This window comes from Austrofundulus limnaeus, unplaced genomic scaffold, assembly GCF_001266775.1.
Source record: "Austrofundulus limnaeus strain Quisiro unplaced genomic scaffold, Austrofundulus_limnaeus-1.0 Scaffold5, whole genome shotgun sequence".
NCBI lineage: Eukaryota > Metazoa > Chordata > Actinopteri > Cyprinodontiformes > Rivulidae > Austrofundulus > Austrofundulus limnaeus.
In genome coordinates this window covers 3,674,212-3,689,309 of record NW_013952407.1, presented here as the reverse complement: position 1 = coordinate 3,689,309, position 15,098 = coordinate 3,674,212, and the positions used below count along the sequence as shown (strand labels likewise).

General features: G+C 35.4%; 1 protein-coding gene across 1 annotated transcript; it reads left to right on the top strand.

Moving 5' to 3' along the window:
- Positions 1–475: 475 nt before the first annotated feature.
- Positions 476–14,044, top strand: mtmr10 (myotubularin related protein 10). Its single transcript, XM_014027509.1, has 16 exons — positions 476–1,113; positions 2,079–2,139; positions 3,812–3,951; positions 4,418–4,490; positions 5,197–5,339; positions 7,039–7,132; positions 7,319–7,466; positions 7,703–7,790; positions 8,060–8,148; positions 9,033–9,163; positions 9,311–9,380; positions 9,672–9,742; positions 9,902–10,074; positions 10,180–10,350; positions 10,766–10,948; positions 11,397–14,044. The coding sequence occupies exons 1-16, from the start codon at positions 1,057–1,059 to the stop codon at positions 12,006–12,008; spliced, it is 2,304 nt and encodes a 767-aa protein (XP_013882963.1). The 5' UTR covers positions 476–1,056; the 3' UTR covers positions 12,009–14,044.
- The last annotated feature ends 1,054 nt before the right edge of the window (positions 14,045–15,098 follow it).

Below are 15,098 nucleotides of genomic sequence, written 5' to 3'. Positions count from 1 at the left end.
TTTTTTTTAACCTGCGGAACCCGATAGGACACCACACGTATCTCTGTTGTTGTACAGTGCCCTCAGGCGACTTTTGTTGTGACTTGGTGCTTCACAATCCCTTGGGAATTTTATTTTATTTTTATTTTTTAGCTTGGCTATAGCTATCCATAGACGTTTGCCAAATGTTTGCAAATAATGAACTGGAAAAATAAATAATTACTTGGGGAATTAAAAGAAAACGACAGTGTTGTTTTTGTTTTTAACGCATTTTTTTTAATGGAAAAGTGTTAACAGGGGGGAAAAAAGACGGAGAACAAGGTCGCGAGCTTCCATGGGACTTCACGCGATGCCTGATGGGATTTGTAGTCCAAAAGTGGTCAGCGTACTTTGTGATCGCTGAAACAAAAACTGATGTAATTTTGAAATAAAAAAAACKAGTCATGTTTGCTGTCACGCGCTGTAGCAGGTATACAGTTCGTTTATTAAAGGAGCAGGATGTCTCATCTCGCTGTACGTTAACTTGTTGGAAAATTTGAAGTTGGAAAGTCTCGGTAGACAGCAACAGTAAGCCCGGAAATAGGGCGGGACCTCGGCTCCCATGATGGCAGTTAAGTCGTTTGCAGCGTCAGGTACTGCGTTAGTTGAATTAGTTGGACTTTGAGGAAGTAAGTGAGGGTAACTTGTGTAGTAACAGGTGTAAGGAAAATGTAGGCCATTAGCGGACGCATTGGCCTTTTATTTTTACAGTTGTATTTCTGCATATGGGACGATATTTCTAAACTTTATGTTGTAGTTTATGCTAGCTAGCTAACCAAGCTAACGCCGACGTCTCAACTCAAACTCTGTCAACTTTTTTGAGCAGACACCGACTGTTTATCCAAATGGAGGAGTGTCTTCGTTCGCCCAAAATGTCTCGATAAATGTTTTCACTCAAGGGCGTTTGGGATTAACTCGGCTAAGGGCTGACCAAAAACTTTCCTGACAGCTTGCTTTTGGATTTTTTCCCCGGTGGCAGCAGAAAAACACTGGTTCATTAACTTTATGAACGTCGACAACAAAAAGCGGATATAAACAATGTTCTCTGCCAAAGCTACAAAACCCACTTTTAGGAGTTATCTTCCTCCTGTTCAGGTAAGTTTTATCGTATCAGATACAGTGAACGAATATATTTGTCCAGGTATTTGTTGTGAATATTTTATTGAATTATTTTTACGTTAAAAGCTTAATTACAAATGCCCTCATTTCAGGTGGAACTCCCTTTGAGCTAATCTTCGTGGCCTGCTTGGCTTCACTAAGTCAATTATTGGACAACTTGTACCTTTACTGAATAGATTTTGAGTTTTGTGCTTTACGTCATTTATGTGACACCTGTAATAGTAGTTGCAAGGGGTGTTTAAATACAGCAAGTCAAGTAAATAAACATCAAACATTTGTCTGTAAATGCTATATGTAGCCTGATGGCATTCAGTTTGTTTATAACTTTGTTTAAAGGATTCAAGCGATCAGAAGACTCCCCAAAATTAAAATGTCTGAGGAAAGACTCTAAACACCAGAATCGACATACAATAGCTTAGATTTTTATTAGACCCCTTACTATYGCTAATCTCATTATCATTTGTATTTATCTTTTGTTTATATTTAATGAATGTTTAGTAGATCAGATCAACAACAACACAGTTTTAATTTTCCCTATAAGCAATAGCAGTGTGAGGGAATGCATATAAACAATTGAGGGTATAACATTGATGCACAGTGTAATGCACAGTGTTCATTACAATCTAATGATTAAACATTTCAAATAAATACATTTACATAAAGTTATGTTAGGAAATCATGTCAGAATGTCAACCTCATTGTGGTTATGGCCTATTTTTTTTCTATTTGCAAACCTTGCTACATGCATAATTCACAAGTAATAGTTTGACCAGCTGAGAAATTTCAGATTTATTGCCTTTTTTTTAACACAATGACAAAAATAGTTGTTCATTTTCTATTCTTTCTCTATATGCTAGTACATTATTGGGATTGTTGATTACCCTGTCAAGTCAGCACATTTCAGATAAGGCATTCTCCTTTTTTTTTCTCTCTCTCTCTAGACTGATGTGAAGACAACTGTTACACCATCTATTAAAAAGTTGGAGCCCACGTTACTTCCTGGTTAGTTTGTTTTTCATGATACCAAATGTGTAACTTTACACTCTTGAGTATCTTGTTTTTCTCTTTCTCCMTTTGAATCAACAACCTTTGTCTGAAAGAAACTCAGTTTAGTTTTAATTTTTATTTTCTAATGTTTTGTTTTGTTTCTTTTATGTGGCTGATTCTTACTTCAATGCCTGTTTTGAGTTTTAGGTTGCATTAAGTATGATCCTGTAATTTTCAAAAGTGAATCGTCAAGCTTATCACAAAACATTTATTAACTTTGCAACAACGCGTTGGTCCAAAAAACACATTTYTGTGTGCCTTTTGAAACGATATTCTCCATCTTCCATGTAGARTGACCTGCTCGTCAGTTAGGTCTTTTAAGGTAATAAAAACAAATTGAATTGACCAAAAACTATTACTAACTAAAACATGTTTATTTAGATTTCTAACATTTTCTCATTGATCATCATTATTATCGTTAGACTGTTCATTTAGTCTTGAAATAAAAGATTCATGGTAAATTTCATTGAAGCTTGTGCAGGGAAGTTTCTGAGGTGGTCAGGCGTTACTTACATAAACACTTTAAAAGTAGTTGGTCCAGCTCAAAGTTTTATGACAGTAAAGACTGAGAGTTAAAAAAAAACCTGCCAGCTTTAGGAAATTCATTTAATATAATTTGCAACAAGTTTGTAGACATTACCAGTGGTATGATAATGTTTCTACAAWATCTAAATAGGCTGTTCTTTGTTACAAAGATGCTTAATCCTTTTGTTGTTATGCACTTTTGATTTTAAAGTAAAAACGTCTTGATTTAACTTCTGCATTTTCTATCGTTCTCCAKGGTCCCCTGGTAAAAACTCTTTGTGCACAAAAACCTTTAATTAAGTTAGGTTAGGTTACGTTTTTTTTAGGTGTCACATCAACATGACTACTGTTGATGTTAGTTCATTAGGAAAATATGATGTAACAGTTGTCCTTTTAAGTCTTGCTGTTTTATCAGCCAGGCAGATGAACAGGTTTCATGATCAGCTTCTCCATTTTGACTGTACAGTCTTGTTTGGCTTCTTTGAAGCAAAGCGTTGATATGTCTGCAATGTCTCCACCCTGCTACTCCATCTGAATCATTTAATCATCAAATGAAGGGACAAAGATTATGTTGCTCTTTAAAGATTTTCTTTTTTTTTTTCATTAACCCATTGGCAAACAGTTTAGGTTTAGATTGTAAATTATCTCAGCTTCCTGTTTTGTAACATATGTAGGATGTTAGCTGAAAATGAAGTAAAAGTAGCAACACAAATTAAGATGAGCTGGGGGGAAGCACAATTGACACACAGAAACACTTCCACTGATTTAGACTTTACTCATCTCCAGGTTATCTACAAAGCAATATATACATTAGCCATTTGTTATATAGTACAACATTTTTTAATAACCATCGTAATTAATGTGTAYATAAAGTAAATGTAATAATTTAAAGCATAATAGTAAAGAGGTTTGGTTTAAATATTTAAATACTGAAAAAAATGTGAACAATATGTAACCCATTAACAATGTATCTTAAAATGTCTTGTATTTCAATTCAGATTATGCTAATTGTTTCTTCTAAATTGAAATTTCTGTGCCTTCATGAACTGCAGCAAGGCTATACGGTAATTTTAAAACATTTTTTAATGTTATTTTTACCCAGGAGAGATCGTAGTTAACGAGGCTCTCTTTGTGAAAAAGTGCATCAGCACTGAGAGCAGCCAGAACGACCTCTGGGGGAAGTTGATATGCACCAACTTTAAGGTCTCCTTCATTCCTCAAGATGCTCCACCTAAGAAGCAGGTAGATAGTAGATATCTTTAAAGTAGGGAAATTGTAATAATTGAATGCAAATGTTTGCATTTGAATGTTTTTCTGTTCTGTTATATCTTCTGTTTTTTTGTTTTGTTTTGTTTTTCCTTACATGCAGTCCTTAAAAAGGTTGAAAATGCAGTGTTGAAATCTTTGTGTAATATTCTGTATAATAGGACACTAGTAAACACACAACCTTATTTGTACACTAAGTGCATCTGTCAAAGAGGAAGGAAAACCTCCTTGCTGGTGATCGCACAAGAAGTGAGAGGACTGACGTCATTTCCATCTGTTTGACAGATTGTTGGCACAAAACAAAATGTCACTTGAGCACGGCTCATTCTGAGGAACACAGCACAACAGCTACTGTTGAATTGAACATTTTGTAGAGTATTTGGAATATGGCAATGTTTGTAAAGATGTTAATCTTGTTTTCTTTTTTTGCCTTTGTGTATAGAAGTCCCATATGTCACACCTGTTGCTTGGAGAGCATGACATCCCCCTGACCTGTCTGGACCAAGTAGTTACAGGTACATCAGATTCAGGGTTTTTAAACAAGCAAAACTTTAGATTTGAAATATATATACTTTATTTACTTATTTGCAATGTGAGTAGTATTTTATTGGTTTCTTACTGCCGTGACACCTCATTTACCTCAATTGTCAAAATATTCCAAATACTATTTTCTTTGAACAACACGAGTTAAACTTAAATTAGTTGCATCCTGGTGAACTTGTTTGACTGGAGTAATCTAACCAGGATTACCTTAGAAAGCCTAGACCACTTCTCATTATTCATTTAGAGGCAGCTGGAGTCATTTGTTGTTTGTGTTTCTAGTTGGCAATCTGATAGCGTGTGATGTCACAGTGGAGGTTTGGTTGTCTTTATCTGTCTCAGTGTTGCCTACTGCTGATGCTGCAAACCCAAACAGCCAGTGCACGCTTTGTCGGGTTACAGCAATGAAGCACGGGGATTTGTTTTGCTCAGTTTGTTTTTGACCTGTTTAAAACTTAACAAGTAATATCAGAGTTCTCATAATGAGACAGAATAAACAGTTTGCAGCTATTTATGTTGATATAACTTTTTATTTGTGTAGAATGCTGTTTTTTAAGATTTAAATTAGATCACAACAGGGAAGTGCTGAACATGTGAATCTGGATATAGTTATCAACAAGTGTTATCTGTTGTGCAGTGGCTTTAAGCTTTAATTTTCTCTGTTTTTTATCTTTSTTTCAGTTAATGACACAAAGGGAAAGAAGAAAGTCTTGGGCTCCAACCAGAAACTAAAATTCGACCCCACAGAGCTTATTCTTTACTGCAAAGATTGGCGTATAATACGCTTCTGCTTTCATGAGGCTGCGCCCGAGACCTCCAAAAAAGTGAGTAATTTCCTCTATTTACTCACTCTTCTTTCCATTTCAGTAACTTAAGGTCACTGATGTTAGGTCAGTGTACAGGCAAGTTGATGAACAGTGAGTAAACTTCTCATAAAATGAAAGCCAATATGGCTAAAAATTAATAGCTTAAAATAAAAAAATGTATTTTAAAATAGAAAAAAGTAGACTTAATTAAAATATAGACGGTCCAACTAAGAAGAAATGTTTTTAAGACAATTTGGGTCATTTAACCCTAATATTTTTCAATATATCTACCAATTAGTAATCTGCACAGAACATGACTGTCAATATTTTAATTTTATTATGTTGTACTTTGAAGGAAAAATGTATTATTTTCCTGACTACAGTTTGTGAATTCAGTTTGATGTTAATTGTTACAGCCTGTCGGTTGAATGATGTCATCTCTGTTTCTATGTACAGCTGTGTCACATTCCGTTTTAATGGAAATAACCATATTTTCAGGAAGTATATTCAGTAGCTAAAGAACAAAGGGTCATTATGAACAATACTTGTTGAAGGTGGAGGAAACACAATTTAATMTTGAACGTTTGACCAACTGGCTGTGTGAGTCAGACTCATCTACAACAAAGCAAACAGATGTTTCGTTCTTTGCACTCAAAAAAGGTTGAGACAAAATCATCTGTTTTGATTATGACCTGAATGACAGAGGATCTTAGGCAATTATTTATACCTGTACTCAGTTTAGAAAGGTGAGAACAATCAAATGCTGTTTARTATTTATATTCAGAAAGTCAGTGGTTTTAAATAAGGCCTATGTGATTTCATGAAATTTGTACATTATGCCTAGAGCTTATGATGCTGCAACCTTATCAGAAAATCAGAGGATTTATCTTTTTAAAAGAGCTGCTCCTGTCATGCACATGACTTTTCATTTCCTGTATTAAACCAGATTTAGAACCCCACTGAGATCAAAAATCTAATTTGCAGGAGGGACTACAGGTCTAATCTCTCCTGTTGTCATATAGAAGCAGTTTTTTGTATGAACTGGTGCATTTGCAACACCACAACATATATCTGCAGTAATTTTTTTTGACAGTGTATAACACTGTTCTGAACAGGGAAGAACAACTTGGTTAGAAACACAAGAAATTGCTTACAATGTAAGGCAGTGAAATGTGTCCACTCTCACTTTTTATGGGTTTATTCATAGACACCGTGTCTGTAATTACAGTATGAACCTAAAACTGGACTTGGGCCTTTTTTGAACTCTTTAACATATGGAATTTGCCAGCCTATAATAGCTCATTTTGCCATAGGAAATTACAGAGTTGGGAGCAGCCCCTCTTTTTTTTWAATTTATTTATACACACACAGTCTCATGTGGGCACACATTCACACATACCTTTTTTGTGTCCTCTGGTGTTGTTCACAGCTGAATGGACTGCTTTGTTAGACTTTAGGCAGAGCCACAGAGATTTCCAGTCCTGTAACCCAGAGCAGTGTGCTGTCTGTCAGACGTTTGCTTTTTCAGGTTTCACTTGTGTTTGTGTTTGTATGATTAAAGCAAATTCCTCAGAATTTATTAGCATCCTTGAATGAACTTGGAACTTCTAGAACTGAACCGTTGCAGTGAAATCAAGTCTAACTTTTCACCAGTAATTTCACTATTTAATTGTTCTTTTGTCGTATAGTTTAAAAAAGATTTTTGCTCTAATTACAGGTTTGCCTTGCTATTGCCCACTATTCCCATCCAGCCGATCTTCAGCTACTGTTTGGCTTTGAGTATCAAGGGCAGCGATACCATCAATCTAAAGGTGCTTAAATATTTTAAAAATCAGCATTTTCCCCCAAAAGTATCTGGAGGGTGGGGGTATGTGTTCACACATAACCAGTGCACTGCGGTTGAGAAAGATGTCTAACCTGAACCCATTAATGCATGAAAAATTTTAATAAAGTTATGTCTCCATTTAACTTTTCCATTTATTTTTAAAACCCTACAGAAGAACAGGTCAATGGTTCAAACAAAAGAGGAGGATTACAGACACCTACTTTTAACCGCTCATCTGACTGGGATCGGGAAATCAAGAGAACCGGTGCTTATGGGTGGAGGGTCTGCTCCATCAATGAACATAATGGCTTCTGTTCAAGGTCTGTAAATCTGTTATCTCCAGGGTTTGATTCATACTTAAAGATATTTGGATAAGTGGCAACAGTTTAGTTTTAGTGCCAAGAAGTTATCTGTAGTTTTCACTCATTTTGTATAAACGATGGAATTAAGCCATTCTCCTCACATTAAATAAAATGGTTGGCACAGATGAGTGGTGAGTGTCACAGATGTCATGTTCCCTTAAATAACACCGGCCTTTTTCTGATCTCCTTGTTAGCCTTCCAGAGCACTTTGTGGTTCCAGTTCATTTGACAGATCAAGATCTAAAGCAGTTTGCTCCATTCTTTATTGATGGTCGCCTCCCTGTGAGTAAGCTCTGATATTTTCATTGATTGTTTACTCATTTACAAAAATGCCATTTACCCAGTTCAGTTTGTTGTTACACATAAAATTCTATTTTATTATCAAATTTTAAACTAAACAGCTTGGCTCAAACCAGTACATGCTGATTTTATGTTGAATTTAATTAACTGAAGAATCTTGTTGTTGTTTTTTTGTGTGTATGTGTGTGTGTGTGTGTGTGTGTGGGGGGTTGTTGTTGTTTTTGTTTTATTTAAATTCCTCCTTGTTGCAGATATGGTGCTGGAATCACCCCAATGGCAGTGCTCTTGTCCGCATGTCCAATATAACTGAACAAACAAGTCCGAGGAAGGTTGATCAAAAGTAATGAAAATTTATAAATCTTTTATTTTTGTCAAAGAGCCTCTCATCTGCTCTAATCAGTGCTCTGTTCACAATTACAGAAAAATCAKTTGGGTCTCAAACCATTTGTTTCTTGTCTTAAGTTTTTCTTTTCCACAATGTTTTATAGAAAATGGGCYTGGGGGTTAGGGTTTGTTTGCATTAATGGCATGCCAAGAAGTAGCTCTGGTTACATTACATTAAATTTAATCTCTTTTATGTTGATTTAATCTGGGCTAAGTGTGTAGCAGCCAGCTGATGGAGGGTGTAGAGTTTATCTTAAGATGTGTTTTTAATAAAGAATAGGTTTGAAACAAATTTGTAAATTATAGAAATTTGAGCAATTCCCAGAAAAGTATTTTAGAAAACTATGAGGATGGATTTGTTTTTTGTTTTTTTCTTTTYAGGATGATTCTTGTTTTCATTTTTCAACAAATTAGTGTRTAGAGTGTTTGTCACATTTGTTAATACAAAGAGAATGACCAAAGTTCACATATTGCCTCTTTTTGGTTAATCTATCACAGGAAGTGCTGAGTTAAATATTTTCTCTCTGTGTATCTTAGAGTTACTTAGAATCCACAGTTATTTGCACACATGCAGTTTTCCATATTCTGTGGGGATACATCATGTTTAAAGTGATGTATTGGCTTTCACTTATTGACAAAATTTACACTTTAGTCCACAGCCCCTAAACACTTATCTTTTATTATCAGATCTGGCTGTAAAAAAAAAAAAAAAAAACACTGAAATTTGTAAACCAAGAAAATCTTTGAATTTTGAAATAAAAAATGTTTATTAGGAGCCCTGAATTATTCTAATTATTTTAATAATCTGCATCTCAAATCATCTCGTGTTTATCGTTGCAGAATTTTCAATGCAATCAAGAAAAGCCACCCACAGAGCGGCGAACTGGCCTTGATAGAGGTGGATAAAAATGTGCCTAATATCCAGGACATCCAAGCTGCGTTTGTTAAACTCAAGCAGCTCTGCATCTTAGGTGAGCTTCTTTGAAACGTTCAGAAACAAAAGTGGGTCAACGCTACATTTCAGTCTGTGTAGGAAGTTTAATTTAGTGTGCTTGTCTTTGTTGTGGAAACATTAGTGTGCAGAGTTTTGCAGTCATTTTCTACTTTTGATTATACAGATCCTTTTGAGGAGACGGAAGAGAAATGGCTTACATGCCTTGAAAACACACGATGGCTGGAATACGTCAGGTATGTAAACAAGCTCTCTGTTCTTTACAAATTATCAGTTCTGTGGCAGATTAAGGAATCAGTTTATTATTCCCTTGCTAATCTTTACTTACAGTAACCTGAAAAAAAATATTTCTGGTACTTTCTGTGTTGTATTTGAATTACATGATGTTTTTTTTTTCTTTTAAAAACATTATTTGTTAAATTGTTTAGATAAGTGTTCAACTATTAAAGAATATAAATGTAATGTTCACTGAGAGGAAATTATTCAACTTTATGGTCATTTTTGTTTGTTTTTTTCTGTAATTTAAGGATGTTTTTAAAACAAGCAGCAGAAGTCGTGTACTACTTGGATGGAAAGAATGCCTCTGTTGTTCTCCATGGTAATTCTTTTGTTATGGACACATCAGTTTTATACTTAAGCTTAATTTGTGATGTTACAGCAGAGTTTGACTTTTACTACAGAACACTATTTAACATTTAAAATGTATTGTGTTATAATATTTTTTTCTCCTCTCATAATTAATTTTTCACTTACACAGAGGAAGAAGACCGRGATGTCAACTGTGTGGTGTCCTCATTGGTTCAAATCATGTTGGACCCTTACTACCGCACTCTGATTGGCTTTCAGAGTTTGGTGCAGAAGGAGTGGGTGATGGCTGGCCATCGCTTCTTGGAAAGATGCAACCATCTGAAAAAAAATGACAAAGAGGAGGTATTCTTTTTTTAAATGAATCCTGTCATTTTGTAGATGAATCCGCTCACATTTTCTGAAACTCACTTTCTTATTCTCTGTTGTTCTTTGTTCTCTTTATCAAAGTCCCCACTGTTCACGTTGTTCCTGGACTGCGTGTGGCAGATGATGAACCAGTACCCAGTGGCGTTTGAGTTCTCAGAGGCCTATCTGATAGTACTGAATGACAGCATGTGGGTCCCACTCTTCAGTACTTTTCTCTTCAGTTCTCCTAAACATCGCGCTCAGGCCTTGATGGTGAGAATTTAAAGAAACAAGCAGCTGTGTATTTGGTTCTGTGCCAAAATATAGTAATGCAACAAAGAACAAAGAGCTTACAAATAGCATTTTCCTAAAACAAACAATAAAACAAAGCAAGATGTTTTTTAATGAGCAAAATGGGGAAAAAAATWAAAAAAAATATGTGTTTTGAAAACTAGATTCATTATTTAAAAGTTTTAATTTGAATTAGTATTGCATCTTATTGTACTACTGAAACATTTATTTTATTTAGATTAATAAATAGTAGGTAGCAGCTTGATAAAGTTTAAGATACTTTTATTCTGTTACAACACCTAATACTAGATTGTAGTATTATTCTTTAGGTTTTTTTTTTCTTCAGAGTGTACCATAATGCTCATAACATCATGTAAGTATATTCTTCTCTTTGCAGGAGTTTGTCAAGAATAAAGCCATCCCTCAAGGAGAAGACCCGAGTGTGTTTTTCCCTCCTGTTTGGGAGTGGTCACAGCAGTTCTCCAACAAAGATCAAGCCCTGTTTACCAACCTCCTCTTTGTTGGCAGAGGACCTGCCTCTGTACAGAAAGGAGAAGTGAAAAGTTACAGGCGCATGAAGGTATGCAACAGGCTGTGAATACCTGGCTTTATCATGTGTCGGAAGTGATTCAGTCATAGAACAGGTGTAAACACAGATCAGATTAAGGATGCACTGGTATTGGTTCAGCTTTGAGTTGGCCTTGTAGGCTCTGATTATAGTGCAAACACAAATGTGCTGTGAGACACAGCTAATCTGTTTTCATGCAAGTGACTGGGTTTATGCTGGTGTTTCTGCAATGGGCCAGTGGAAAAATATTTTGTATAAACCAAAATCCAAATATACCATTTTTTTTTTTTTGTAAAAGCCCCTTTTATCATTGGTTTTGCACAATAGTACATTAGTGAACAAAACACCTGAGACCTCAGAACCAGTTCTTTCTGTTTTGGAAACCTGGGAGGAGTGCACCTTACTCTGCTAGCCCTCAACCCTTTAGCTGTAATCTAATCCTGTGTTTTCACTCTAACAGAAAACCTACAGTTCCTCAGTACGAGCAACAACCATGTCACAGCAGAATGGACAAAGGGGTAAAGAGGACACTTTGTACCGGCGGAGTTCTCTGAGCTCAGAGCTAAAGGCTGAATTCTCCACAGTGAAAGATGAAAGCCCATCAGAACGCTACTTCAGGGACTGGTTTTCTCGACCCGTTAACCTGCAGGGTCTCCTGATTCCCTTGCTCCTGCCTACACATGTGGTTCTCTGGAAGCTCTTCTTTCTTCGCTGGGTTCCCGAATCCTGTATTCCCAAAGGAGGCCCTGCTGCGTACTACAACAGGCTTTCCCAGTTGGCCAATGAGATCGAGACACTGCAGAACAAAGTCAGGCAGTACAAAGGACCCCTTACAGAGAACAGTCCACCTCCAATCCCAAGTGGACCCCCTTCGGACCAAAGAAGTCTGTATTTAAAGGCAAGTTCTCCGGAGAGTCCACCTACAGATCCAGAGCTCTTAACCTCCTCCTTTCCTTACAGCCCTGAGGGAAATCTGTGCTGGCGAAGTGTCCAAGGAACTCCCATTAGCAAGTTTCTGAGTGGGGCAAAGACCTGGCTCTCTACGGAGACTCTTACTAATGACACTTACTGAAGATAGTAGCTTTCATATTTCCACTTCTCATTATATTACTTTCTTAAACCTCTCTTCAGTTCCAACATAAACAAATTAACTGTAAATGGCTTGTTTGAACTTCTGGTTTAAAATGATGTGTATGCTAGACTGTGGACCATTGAGGCTGCTTCCAAATCTGAGATTGTTTCTAATTTGAAGTATCACTTTTAGGACAGAATCATCTGTTTATATTTGAGGAATTTACATTTTTTTAAATCACTTMCTTCTTACTCACCTGTGTTATCTTTAGAGTCAGAGTTTATCTGCTTGAAATTAAATGTGGAAAATTAGGAATCATCCTTTTTTTTCCCTCGCAGCAGGAGTGATGCAATTCACCAAGCGTTGATTTTCAAAAGGTTGTTTTTCTTAGTCTCCTAATAGGACTTGTGATACTTCTTTCTGCTTCTTTCCTCTGTACATTTTAAAAAGAGAAAAACAAGCAAACTCACAAGAATTCTACCATGTATTAGAGGTGGAGGATATCTGGCTTAGTTGACTGTAACAGGCTCTCTTCTCTTTTACAGACCTGTGGTTTGCTCTAGATGCCCAAATCTTAATGATTTGTTTTAATATAAGTAGCAAATGGTGTGGTGTCAGGGTCTAACTTTATAGGTTTTGTTTGAAGCTTAATATACTGAGGCAGGGCAGAGCTGCAAGGACTTGAGTCTGTGGTAGATATAGTCTCTTCTGCTTTGATGGGGTTTTGRTAAATGTTTATAGAGGCCTTCTGGTAAGGCACTGAGGCAAAAACTGTTCACATGAACAGCAGCTGATTTAAAAAAAAAAAAGGGACAAATTCTTTGAGATTTATGAGTTCCATATTTGGAGAATTAAATTTCAGACAGTAACGTTCCTGTTTCAATGAGGAGGACATGGTTTCCAGACAGCACCTTAATAAGTCCTCAAACGCACAGTCTCTGCAATGCTGTGTCAGAATCATAAGAATACTAATTAAGGGAATTTATGGTCGAGCATGAAAAGCATTAACTGTATACAATGAGCATCATTTATCAGGATTTTCTTTAACATTTTTTGTTTAATTTAAAGTAATGATTAAGACAAAACCAGCTGAAGTTCAAGTTTTTCTCAGGCAGATTAAACTAAGCTTCAAAGATGTTCCTAGCTATTATTAAAACTATTAAAGAAATGTATTTGTATGTAGACCCCAAAAAATTACCACCTGCTTAACATACAACCAGCTAATTAAGAGACTGGAGACACATCTGGAAAAAACTTATCAGAAACTATAACTGTAATCTGTCTAAGACAAAAAAAAATGTTAGGTAATAAAATGATGATGAAAAGAACTGCGTTTAGGAACACAGCAGATTTTGTCTCTTTACAAAGATGCTTCAATCCTGTGATGATAGATTGACCAGCAAACTTGTAAAYCTTTGGCAATAACTAAACCAGATGTGTCTTAGTGTTGTGTGTAATGTGAGTGTAAACCTGCTCTCCCAAAAGCTAATAATTGCACATTTTACCCAGAATATGGGATACAATATTTTTAAGACTTGTTGAATATAATATTGGCAAAAACTATAAATACTGTATATGAGTGAAATCTTTCAGTTTGTAATTTTGATTAATGGTACTAAATAACTTTTATCTTGGATTTAGTCCTTTTATATTTTATAAAAATTATTAATATTTATATACTGTGGTTTTCCAGTGATATATAATGTTGAACTCTGCTGTAAATGTATGATGGCTGTTCCTACTTTTGTGGCACAGTTTGATTTTGATGATCAGCAGAAGTATTTATTCTTTCATGCAAATGTTTTCTAAGAGGGATACAGTTTCTACTTCTCATCCTCTGTGCCTTTTTGGATATATTGACTGTTTTTATGACTGTATTCTACATCTGATGGCTTAATTTTGTTTGTTTGTTTTTTTTTAACTGGTGGCATTTAAGGAATCTGTAAATTAATAAAATTCAGGGGGACTGCACTGAAACTGTTTTTGCTAACAGAACATGTATAGTAACAAATCAATACATTAGTTTTCAAATTAAATTGTGTTTTGTGTTTTATTTTGCTAAAAACTTCACAATGAAAACCACAATCCAACAAAATAGGTTTCTAAAATTAAAACATGTATAAATGTCTAATGACTTGGTTATACACAAACCCTACCTACTAGGACAGCTCGTAATATTAAAAAAACAAATTCTTATGGTTTTATTCATTACAGGCAAACTTCCTTTATTATTGATTTAAATATTGTCACAAAAAGATGTCTTACCAGACATTTTACAAAAGTGAAGCAGATTCTTATTAACAGCATATTTAGAGACTTGTAAATTCAATTTATTCCTCAAACATTCAAAACTGTACAAACAAGTGTGTGTAAATATCAAGACATTTTTTTGACTAAATGTAGAGCACTGGTTTGGTTTTCTCGCAGTGGTGATTATAGCATGCATGTTCTAAATCTTTGCTAAAGTAAGTGACTTTCATTCCAAACACTTACCTGTGATTGATAGATAGATAGATAGATAGATAGATAGATAGATAGATAGATAGATAGATAGATAGATAGATAGTGGAGGCACCGCTGCTCAAAAGCCACATAAGTAGCCTTTTTAAGAAACAGAAGGAAAAAAATCAGTATAAAAGTTATGGAGGTTGCATTAATGAAAGAATGTGCTGCAGCAATGAAGGGTTTCCTATAACCATAGATATGTAAGTATATATATTTATCTATGCCTATAACAACCAAGGAAGTCCTTTTTATTTGGGGTGTCTCCAGCGCCCCCTGCTGTGTGACTCTTATAATTTAATTTAAAGAATTTAAGTAAATGCCATTCTTGTTGTTTTGCTTTGGTTTCCTTGGTGTTTCTTCTGTGTGCACTGGGCAAGAGCTGTTCATTGACTGAGACATTTTACTGTTGTCTGGGAAAACAGATTTCAGTTGCAGCACCAAAGTTTGTTTCCCATCATACTCTAACTTGAGAAGGATTTTCAGTTGGATGTGTCAAAAGTTCTGGTAGTTTTTGATGGCTGCTTACAATCAATACTGCGGTCTTTACACAAGACCTTGTTTGTTGTAATAACTGTAAGAATCTTT